The sequence below is a fragment of the Euprymna scolopes genome, chromosome 24 (genome assembly GCF_053919585.1).
Source record: "Euprymna scolopes isolate OS-2025 chromosome 24, ASM5391958v1, whole genome shotgun sequence".
Classification (NCBI taxonomy): Eukaryota; Metazoa; Mollusca; class Cephalopoda; order Sepiida; family Sepiolidae; genus Euprymna; species Euprymna scolopes.
The window spans coordinates 11,225,192-11,237,783 of record NC_136505.1 but is presented as its reverse complement, the minus strand read 5'-3'; the positions used below and the strand labels follow the sequence as shown (position 1 = coordinate 11,237,783).

The 12,592-nt window shown below is 30.4% G+C and overlaps 1 protein-coding gene across 50 annotated transcripts in view; it reads right to left on the bottom strand.

Moving 5' to 3' along the window:
* Positions 1 to 12,592, bottom strand: part of LOC145246585 (protein MTSS 1-like) — a 395,811-nt gene that overhangs the window by 78,038 nt on the left and 305,181 nt on the right. For all 50 annotated transcript variants that reach the window (XM_080108226.1, XM_080108203.1, XM_080108204.1 and 47 more), the window contains one exon: positions 7,647 to 8,109. In XM_080108226.1, the coding sequence (XP_079964352.1) occupies positions 7,647 to 8,109 (463 nt within the window). The remainder of the gene's footprint in view (positions 1 to 7,646; positions 8,110 to 12,592) is intronic.

Below are 12,592 nucleotides of genomic sequence, written 5' to 3'. Positions count from 1 at the left end.
TTTTTACACTCTTAACAGAACGTTTGAATATTGGCCTGCCAAATTAGATGTTGTATCAAAGTTTACAGTTACCCAAAGGTGCTGAGTTCAATCCTGAACGAAGGCAGTGAAAAGTAACATTCAAAACAGAGAATCAGCAACTATGTCCCAGAGCCTAGCTGGAGTCCGAACACGGTACCCCCATAATAATAATAAAGGGGTGGGTTCGAAACTCCTAAAAAATGGTTCCCCAGTTCGATACAAAACACCTGATGAAGGCCGGAGGGCAAAACGGCCGAAACGTTGTGACTATAACAACCAAGATGAGGAAGTCGGTCTGACAATCTCAATCAATGAAAACACCTCATCTCAAAAATACAGACAATTACTATTATCTCTGCTGTTCAACGAAACATGCATAAGAGAGAAAATGCTGCCCAAACATACTTTATATATATATATATATATATATGACAGTGAGTCTTCTTGTAATTTTGAATCGTTTTTGATAGAAATTTATCTTTTTTTGTGACATTGATTTGTCTGTGTACTTATGAAAAGATCATATTCTGAAGATGCTTTGATGTTTGAAGAGTTTTAGGTTTATTTGCATGACTTAAAATAAATACTGTCTTGAAACAGTTGTAAACAATACTTTATTTTTAATATGATTAGACAATGATTTAAATTGTCATAAATATGCGTGTATATATATCAGAGAACGAATATAAAAAGTATTGTAGGATAGATTGAGAGACTAGAGAAAAAAAAGGGGCGAGTGAGCATCACATAAGTGAACATTGACGGAGAAAAAGATGAAGACAGAGGATGAACTTCTGAACAGTGACCAACTTTCAGAATCTTACAACAAAATGAGTATTAAGGATGAACCTTTCAAATCGACCAACAAGCTTTACAACATATTCAGATGATGAAACAATACTTAATACCGAACACAAGTTATTTCAATCATCATCATATAGTTGTCATAGTGTGATGGGTACTCCAAACTCACCACCAGAAACGTTTATTTTGATTCTTTGCTAGTTGGTTGACATAGATTATGTGAATCCTTCCCCTTGAACTACATCCCTGTTTTGGCATCTATAAAATGTCTTTCATTCATGGTTTTATTCTTAGCCTTTCAGCAGTAACCAGAAAAATTTTGTTTTTTCTATCTAATAAGAGCTGATATATGAGGAAGGTGTCTATAGAGTTGCTCTCTCATAAGTTGCTACTCTCAGGAAATGTTAGGAGTAGCTCTTAGCATTTTGGTGTATATATGGTTAATTTTCTTTTCCAATCTTTGTTAAGTCTAGGCGCTACTTCCATATACAAAAACTTATGTAATGATCATTTCAACAAAATCACGTTTCATCTTTGTAGGAAGATTTGAGTTCCAGATTGCTTTCATCTTGTCCAGATCTGGCCTTGCCAATTCACACACTTGTACTTTAAAACTTTATTGCCAACATAGGTAAACTCAACAATTTTTAAGCATCATTTAGGAAAGATATATCCATGTTGATTCTAAGAGTAAAGGATTTCGTCTGTTGTCATAAACAAACACTTTCAATCACTACGGATAATAATCAAGGCAAGTTTATGAAATGCAAAACTTCTCAGTGGTAATTTAATTATTGAACTTCATAATTTTTTCAGTTTGAAGACAATCATAGTATCATAACAATTTAAATTAATTAAAATTAACAATAACTATTTTATATCTACATCATAATTCAGGTCATAAAGGGTTAACATATCTACACCCCATTACGAGGACTAAATGTCCAAAGCATTCTAACTTATATCTCAATTTGATTATTTAAATCAAGAGATTGTAATAAAAGAAAATGTTAAAAAAATATAACTATATCTATATATATATAACTATATATATATAACTATATATATATATATATATATATATATATATATATATATATATATATAAGTAGGGAGATTACACACATAAAACAAGACTAAAATTTATGCTAGAATTGTCCATATGGACATGTAGCACAATGGATAAAAGCACTAAGTTTTATCAGTTCCAAGTTAGTCTTTTGGAAGTTGAAGGCTCAATACTCACAACATGTCCATATGAAACCATGGCACAATGGATAAAGTTCCAAATAATAAGTTCTAAGTAGCAGTTTTCTGCGGGTTGGAGATTCACTCCTCAGTATGAGTAATATTAAAAATTACTGAACACTTCTACTAGTTCATGACTTATTTAATCTATGAGGATTAGTTTGTTCTCGTTCAGAAAAAAAACTACCTTATGGATTAAATAAAAGGTTCTGCTTGAAATTGAATACAAATTTCCAAGTTCAACATGAAGATTCAAGAGAATTCAACAAGACATAACTAAAGAAGATCAGAGATTCCATTGATCAAAACTTGTGAGAATAGTGTTGAATTCATCATTTGCCACTATATTTTTTCTTGTGAGAACTAAAAAGTCACCAATCAAGTTTTAGTATTTTGATTGAATCTACTAATCACTTTGAAATATTTCAAGCAAAAAACATTAGAAATTTTATAGAGATTGTTTTTTTCTGTTGCTGCTGTTAAACAAAACTTTACAAGTTTATTTTAAAGACAAAATAAAAATATCAGTTCAAAAATGTTTTCAAAACAATTGCAGATTTTCCTTATTTTTTTATGGCACCAATTTTTTTTTTTTTTTTTTATTGTACACAGAAATTTCTTGGGGTAGCAGCAAATAACGGAACATAATGAGTTTGTGTATCATTTGGACCACTTCTCATCTGGGAGGTTATTCTCACATTTCACCCAACCTTCATGCAAGTCTTTTCACGAACTTGGGAATGTGTTTGACATTTCAAATAGAAGCCTTGCAGATTCTGAAGTTTAACAAGATACACCTGCAGAAGGTTGGAGACTACATCAGGCGAAATATCCAATATGAGAACAGTAGTCCAAATAATACAAATTATCAATGATCTCATCTCAAAATTTCCGAAACACAATAGGCTGTGTTCCGAACACAGAATATGACACGTGAATCAGTATTGCTTTTATTATGATCAATAATTGGTTACATGGCTTGTGTAAATACAAAATATAACACATGAATCAACAATCGGTTGTGGAGAACAGATTAAAAAGGCAAACATTTTCATATTCATATTCTTCACACTTTTTCATCTCCAGTGTTATTTGTTCGCTTCAGATGTATCTTGTCAAACTCTCGGATTTTTTTGTAAAACTCAAATTACTTAGGACTTCTACCTGGTCACAGCTGATGGAAAGAGAGTATACTATCTCCGAGAATTAAATAAAGGGTTTTGTTTGAAATTCCGCCCAGATTCCCAGAGTTTGACAGAAAGATTTCCGAGTTTGACGAGATGCACTTGAAGGTTGGAGGTTATATTGATTGAAATGTGCAAATAGAACTCAAGATGAGAACAGTAGTTCAAAGAATCCAAATAATCCTCATTTCAAAAATTCAGAACGGCAAACATTTTAGTCAAAATATGATGGCCGCGGTTAAAGTGAAAAATAAAAGCAACCAAAATGTGCAAATGATTATTTTTTCAAACATACAGTGAATATTAAATAGAAAATAAAAAGATGTTACAAACAGAAAAACAAAATTGTTTTCAGTTCAACTTTTTTATATATATATATATATATATATATATATATATATATATATTATATATAAAAAAGAAAAATGCTTATGTTAAGTGACCCCCACCCCCTACCTCTCCCCCCAAAATGTGACAGAAAATACTGTCTATCATTCAGGAGTACAATGTATTTTTAATAAGTAAAACAAATTAAAAAAAAAAAAAAAAATCAAATAATTGTGCATATTTGTGTTTAAAATGACAATATACAAAAACAACCCATCTGAGCAGATGCATATACGACTAACCTCTTCCGCTCGGATAGAACCCAAAAAAGAGTTTTCAATCTAATCAGTCCGACTTTATCAACCAAACTCCAACCCCCGTCTCATCGCTGCAATGTTGTATTTCTGTGCCTGTTTTATAAGTATTTTCATGGAACGTGCTCTGATGAAGACATTGCACTTGTGTCCCCTTGACATACATGTCCTCGACAAACCCACTAGGCAACAAAATCTCACCCCTTCACTGTTGAAATCTTTCTACTCTAATAGTTTCTTCCCTCAAACAGCTAGATTTTGGAATTTCCTTCCTACTACCTGCTTCCCTAACTGTACTGATATGTGGAAGTTTAAATGTAACGTAAATGAACATCTTGTTAATCTTTTCTGGGCATGGATCTAAATAGTAGCCCTTTACATCCAAGTTATTATTAGGGTGGATGTGAGTAAAAAAACAAAACAAAACAAAAAAAAACAAACAAAAACAAACCAAATTTATAATTAATTGATTTCACATGTTTTACCCAAATAAACTTTTACATTAAAACAATAAACTTATAACTTTGCATCATGCTAATAAAGCAATTGCTTTTAAAGAAACATGATATTGAAATAAATAGTCGATTATATATATACATACATACACACACCAACACACATACTTTGCTAATCTGACTCCTATGGCAGTGAGCACAAAAACCTGTGGCTTTCAACCTGAAATAATTATTTACTCAGTTAATATATAAAAAAATGACAGTTACTCATAATTGTATCTAGTTTAAAAAAATAAGTTGACTGAATGATTGTTGGATATAAAATTGAACTACTGGAAGGATTTTAAAAAAGAATGGTCGTTAATTTATTTGTTTCACAAGTTAAAATATTGGCCACCTCTACCTCTCCCAAAAAATAAAACAAAAAGTAAAAAGTCACTTAATAGAAATAAGATTGAAACAAATTGTTACAACAATATGAAACTTAAAATTCAGTCAAACTTGATTTGAAAATCAAAATGTTAAGCATGACAGCTTGTAAAGCTTATATAGAAAAGCATTGGACAAATCATTGTAGCAATTTATGATCAACTGTAACTTTTTAAATTAACTTTTTTAAAAGTATAAGTTTAAACATTTTTTATATGATTATAATAATCACTCAAAGATTCTATAAAACTAGGCACCGCCAAAAATGGCCGCAAAATCAAGTTGTTGTTGTTTTTTAAAACTAAATTACATTTATTAAAATCCATTATTTCTGAGTAACTTTTTTTTTTCCAGAAAGATAAAACCCTGAATTTTATCATATAGAAAACAGAATAATGTAAAACTTTTTCTACTATTTTTAATTCAATTTTAAATGTTAAATTTTCCCAAAAAGTTAACAATTGATATTTTTTGTCTTGCACAAAAAACGTACTTAAATATTTAAAAAAAAGGGTTTTTGAAATAATTTATTTATTCATTTATTGTCTAACTAAGATTTAGGATGATTTTCTAAGAGAATATACAAAAATATTATAATATAAGTACCTGAATTTCAAATAATTCCACTTATTCATATAGGTAACCAGATATTTCGCGTCGCCGTAGAGTTCAGATCGACTCTGTTTACATTTTCTTTTGATGAGACGAAAACTATGGAAGACCAAACAGGCCAAAAAAACTTATTTTTCAGTGACGAAAATTTCAATGTATTAAGCTGAGGCTGGCCAGTACCAGATGGGTGACCATTTGTATGAGTTTGGTTTTTAATGTGTATGTGTGTGGGGGCCAAGCTCCCCAAAATGGGGGGAGGGGGCAATTTAAAGCAGAATAAAAAAAAATTATTTCAGCGCGTTTGGTCCACCGTAGTCGAAAGGCGGCAAACGTTTTCAAACGAGATCGAAAAAAATGATGCTATTTTTAACACAAAGGGCACAATATTTATCGAATTTTTTTTTTTTGTATCGATTATTCAAAGCATGCTCTGTTTAATAATGGTCATGCATTATTCGGCTCGCTAAAAAAAAATTGTTAATTTATTTATCAAAAATTTTAAAATGGCTTTTTTCGTATAAATATTAAAAAAAATTTTTTTTTGTTTTGCTTAACTTAAATTAATTATTTTACTTAACATATTCACCGAATTTCACACTTCAAAACTCAAAAGCGGGATAATTAAACACAATCGAAGTTCTGATATTCAGACGTCAAAATAAGGTATGCAAACAATTTTTTTTTTTTTTTTTTTTTAATCTATAATTCTGTCCCTTACAACAACACAATATGTTTTGTTCAGTTTCAGATGATTATTTTAAGCATATTTGTTCCCACTTCAAAACAAGGGGGGGTTTTGTAAGCAAAAAAATATATATATATAAATATCGTTTATGAAAAATAAGTACACTGTTATAAAGTTCATTCTTCTCCTAATAATCGCTGAAAATTTCGTATTGATCGGATAATTACCTGATTTTTGGTAGATTTTTAAAAAGACCGTCCGTCAAAAAGTACTGACCTGCCCCTCCAGTTTTGGCGGTGCCTATATAAAACAATATATTTGCTGTCTGTTCTTCAGGTGGTCAATCACAATATTAAGCCAGAGGATGAGTTAGCCAAAATATGGTGAAACAACAACTATAAAGATGAGGATAACAGTCCGAAAAAAAAAAAAAAAAAAAAAAAATGAATACACCAATTATGAAGCCCCATCTGAATGGATTCCAAAAAATAAAAAAATACAATACCATTCGGTATTGAATCGACAATGGAAGACCAGATAAGAACATAAAATTGGATTTATAACACAAAAATTCAACTTTGATCGTCCTTCGAAGTCTGTAGCGGGGTAGATAGAAGTGTTGAGTCTCTAAAGTTCCAGGTGAGCATTGTCTGAAAACAGCTGTTTCAATTCTACCCAAAGAAGGCCAGAGGATTAGTTGACCAAAATGTGGTGAGACAACAACCAGGGAAGGCAGTAATTTCTGGGGATACAATTACAAGACTCAGCATTCCTATCTTGTTGCGGTTAAGCACTGAAGAAGGCCAGAGGATGAGTTGGCCAAAACGTAGTGAAACAACAATGAAGATGAGTATAAAGGTCCGCAAAAAAAACCCACACCAAGCCTCATCTCAAAGAATTCCAAAAAATAAAAAAAAAATAAATAAGATCTTGTTTTACGGTTTTTATTCATACGTCATGTCATTTGAATACCCCGACATTCTACATGGCTACAGCCATCCTATAAACTTACATATTTAGATTTAATTTTCAAAATCAGATTTAAATAAAATAAAAAAGTAACACTGACAAAGCACAGATAATTCATAAGTTATTAAAGACATAAAAGTAAAGAAAAAAAATTAATAAAATAACAAAACTCATAGGAAGACAATAAGTCACTAAAGACAAAAAATTTGTTTTTTAAATCTAAAAAAAAAAATTATAAAACATAAAACAAAGTAATAAAAAATTAGTCAATAAAAAAATCAATAAAATAATTATACGCAAGAATATGTCACTAAAGACAAAAAATTTGTTTTTTAAATCTAAAAAAAAAAATTATAAAACATAAAACAAAGTAATAAAAAATTAGTCAATAAAAAAAAATCAATAAAATAATTATACGCAAGAATATGTCACTAAAGACAAAAAATTTGTTTTTTAAATCTAAAAAAAAAAAATTATAAAACATAAAACAAAGTAAATAAAAAATCAGTCAATAAAAAAAAATCAATAAAGAAAATTATACGCAAGAATATGTTACTAAAAACATAAAATTAATTTAAAAAATCATAGGCAGACAAACCTGGAACTGTCGGTGGTGGAACTGCTTTACTACTTTTAGGTTTGGGACCAAGTGGGGGCAGAACAGGTTGCATCTTGTTGATAGTAGCGGAAGTGGGCCTCGAGTAGGGAGAAGTTGCTCCACCACTCATTGCAGCACTCTTGGGTCTTTCCATTCGAATGTGGCCATGCTGTGAGGCTTGCGTATGAGGCTGGTTAGGGTCGTTCGATTGCACAATTTGGTCCAGCATGTCTCTGGATGAGGAAGGGGGTAAAAACATCTGTTCCGTGAGAGCAGGGCGTTGATGAGTCTTCTCATACGCGGAGGAAATTGTGTGCGGTCGCGGCATATCAGAATTCTGCAAGTTGGGATTGTTCGGCCAATTGTTCCAAGTCGAGTTGGCGGAAGGCGGGTTGTCTGAAGGTGTTGGTGGATTGGAACTGTTATCTAGGGTCTCAGGCCCAATACTGGCCGTTTCTGGGTTCTATCAAAGAAGAAGCAAGATATAAAGTAAGATGAGGGAAATGATTTTTCTTCCTTTTAGAAAGAGTCAAAATACCTAAATCAACATTAACATTTTCTAGCATTAAAAATAATCATAATTTCAATTATTTGAATTTTTCAGATTACTGTTCTCATCTTGAGTATTATTTTTTCACGTTTCGGTCGATATAGATAATAGATATAGTAAAAAGAGATAGTAATAAAGTAATAAATAGTAAAAACCATACATATGGTTTTTACTATTTATTTTATATATATATATATATATATATATATATAGTAATAATCTGTGTCGATATTTCCCATAGAAGAGACGTTGCGAGTCTTTCACAAAAAACACTTGGCTAGCTACAACCACTATATACGATTTCCCCACTCTCTATCTGTGCCTAAATCTAAACGTAGATTCCATGAACAAAACTTCTTTCCTAAAACTGCTTGCCTTTGGAACACTGTTCCATTGGCCTGCTTCCTGGTTGAATACAACATGATAGCCTTCAAATCCAATGTAAACAAGTTCTTGTTAAGCCGTCCCCATAAATAATCAAATCCTACCCAATTTACACCATTAACGATTACTATGCTACCACTTTACATTCATTAACCCTTATCCTTGAGTGGCCTTCAGGCCTCGATAAGTGGCGATTCAAAATATATAACTAGTAAGATTGTACATTTAAAAACAAACTTGGTTTAAGACTCTTAAAGTTCATATTAGAATTATCTGCAAGGACCCATGGTGTAGCGGATAAAGTACTTGGTAAAATTCACTTGTAAAGTTACACTCTTCTGTTGGTTGAAGGTTTAATCCTCAGTGTGGGCGATGCCCAAAATTTCTACCAAGCCATGACTGGTAGAATGAGAGCATGCTACTCCTGTGGATTAAACAAAAGGTTGATTCGTGAGTTTGACAATGATTTCTCAAGTTGGACAAGATACATCTGAAGAAGATCAGAGATTACATTAGTCGAAACGTTGTGAAAATAACATTTGAGATGAGAACAGTAGTCTGAAGAATCAAAATAACATGAATACAATTCAGAAACAAATAATCACAGGAAACAAAATGCACAAGAGATAAAAATAATTGTAATAAGTTTGTTATTATAGCACAACCTTTCCATAATGTTTTTGATGTAAAGCTTTTACTTAGAAATGAAAAAATATATTGGTTAATTGATTTTTAAATTTATATGAACATTAAAAACAAAATTCAATCTGGAAAATTGAAATGCAATTATTTCATCCTTACAATTAAATTTTTTAAAGTACATCTTGCTTCCGTTTATTAAAAATAAGCAAAAATGTATCTGCCATCTAATGGCTAGTAATCTAAGTAATCTTTTAAAAAGTATAATTTACATTACATACCTCTAACATAAATCTATTCTAAGTAAAAAAAAAATGGGATATTAGGTTTTATTTAAATTACATCCATTGAAAACTAACGAACGTGGTATTTCAGAGACGTTTTGGCAATTTATCTTTTTTTTATGAATCACTTTACTGTTTACATCAACAAAACTATTGCATACATAGAGGAAAATAGGACAATAAAATTACAAATGAATAACACCAAGCATTAATTTATTATAAACTGTTTTAAAAATAATTATGCAAATTAGGCATACAAATAACTGAAGGTCTTTACTATATATATATATATATATATATATTTACAATATATTGTGACAGACATAATTTTGTTGACTTGTCGGTTGCAAACAAAACAATATTGTAATAATTTTTCCTTTTGAAATATAATAAACTACCAACTAAGGAGAATTGATTTTGTATTTTTTAAAGCTATTATATTACACACACACACACACATATATATATATATATTTTTTGGAATGTAAATTTTTGTCATTTATTCTATATATATATATATATATAGAATAAATGACAAAAATTTACATTCCGAAATTCATGATGTTAACCATCTTATAATTTATTCCTTTAAATCAGTCGATTTATACAATTCTTGACAGTATCTGTTTTGTAGCGCAAACTCAATCAATTATTATATCAATTAGTTAATCTATTATGCCCTTCTGATGAGTTAAGGGCATAATAGATTCACTGATTGATATAATAATTAAGTGATTGATTTTGCGCTATGAAACAGACACTATCAAGAATTGTATAAATCGACTGATTTAAAGAATAAATTATAAGATTGTCAACATCATGAATTTTGGAATATAAATTTTTGTCATTTATTCTATATATTGCTCTGTAATCAGATTGAGCTTCTTATATAAGGATTGATATATAATTAGAAAATATATTTCTACAGAAATATATATATATATATATATATCCCAGGTTAAAAGGTATTCAAGAGTGATAACTAATGACTTTAACAAGGCTATAAAGTGTGCTCAATAAAAGAGCAAGATATATTTTTATTAATATAAACAAATTTACATGGCCGCGACACTCAACATGCTAATGTTTTGGACAAACGGTCGGTTAAACCAGAAGTCTTTGTCAAAGCATATACTCAAGTGATGTTGATGGGCCAAAGCCCAACATAAGATATGAAGGAGATCAGTTGATATCTGATCCAAGCGAAATGGCAACAGACAGGCACGGTTGGAAGTCATTTATGAAACATCTAACCTCAACATCAGATTCAATTCAAGTGGTGTCCTGCCTATGATATATCTCTCTCCAAGACATTTGCGAATTCATTGCTGCTCATCATTCAGTTTTCTCAAAAGTGTTTCATGTATTGCCACAACCTTTTTTACAGTTGTACAGACATTAGGTTGCAGTTTTTTTCTGTCCGAGCAGTGCCCATACTGGGTGATTGTCTTGACCATTGTACCCAAAGGGATCTTCTGGCCAGCACAACAAGATACGAAACCAGAACAGAATTATTCCTTAGTGCTTCTGTATTACATACGTCACTTGCTTACCATGACCTCACCTTACCCTGATCGGGAGAACTGGTTCTCGACCTTGCTCAGGGGTCTCCCACAGACTAATGGAGGGAAAGAGGCGCCTTACTTTTCTTTTGATAGTGCTGTCTTGCCACCCTATACAGCACCTAGTATTCCCAAACGGCCACCTATTTGATATTAGCCAGGCTCATCGTTGCTTAACTTCGGTGATCTGGCAGGAACCGGTGTGTCAATGTGATTATGACGTATATCAACATGAGATAAGGTGTTGAAAAATGAAAATATGTCTGAAGAGCAGTAAGTTTTCTTTTAGTCAAAATAACTTTGTGAACGAATTAATCTATTAAAATGTTATGAGGATCTTTAAATTTGTCAAACACAAATAAAAATATGGTTGGTTAATAAAAAAGGAATAGACAGTAGTTTTTACAATGTCAGAACCGAGCTTGAATCTTACATTAGTCCTAAAGGATTTTTTCAACTGGATATGTATTTACAAAATGTTAAGAAATTAACATAAATATATATATTTTTTTAAAATCAAATGACTTTCTTTATTATTTTTTAATAATCCATAAAAAAGACAAAGGTACTCAGCATTAGCTAAAAAAAAAAAAAAAAATTAACTTTTTTTTTTTTTTTTTTGCCAATAAAAATACATTCATCATAGTTAATTACTCTCATGCAAACACTAAGTAATACATTTTTTTTCACAAAATTTCACTAATATTTTTCTACCTATTAGCTATAAAGTGATGGGATCTAGATAAAGATGAAAACTGATATGCTTATAAAATAACTTAATTATAACAAACAAAAAAGATTTAAAAAAAAAAGACAATATTATAAATTTACATCTGTAAAGATTAGTTTGAAATGTTAAAAAGAAAAAAAGTGTTAAATGCACTAAGAATTAGTTTCCTAAATAAGCACTTTCATATTGGTGGAGAGCGAGAGAGCATATGTTGTATGTCGCTTCTAAATTTAGAAATGTGTGAATAAAGAAAAAAAGGACACTGGGAAATGCTTTTATTTTTTTTGCTTATATTAACCAGAAATAGTTACTATATTTTCTCATCTTACTCCCCTGCCAAATAATGTTTTTTTGCCACTGATCTCTTAATTTTTTTTTTTTTATTATATATTTTGCATGAACATAAAATTATTTTACAGCATATCAACATCTTGAGTCATTTAATGTTATATTGTATTTTGCACTTAATAAGGCAAATCTCTATTTATTCATAAGTGCTACTGTGATTAAAGGGGGTCAGATTTATAGGAAATATCTTTAGTGAGGAGTAAATATAGTTGAGGAAACAGGTAGCAGAGAGGGAATAGACATATAAATAAAAGTATTTTCTTCCAGAAAACAATATCTATATTTATGGTATGTTAAGTGTGTATGTGAGTGAGGGAGTTTGATGCATCTTTTCAGAGTATTAATAAAAATGCAAAGTAGTTTTCTATATATATATATATATATATATATATATATATATATATATATATATATATATACTAATATACTATTATAAAAGTTACTTTGTG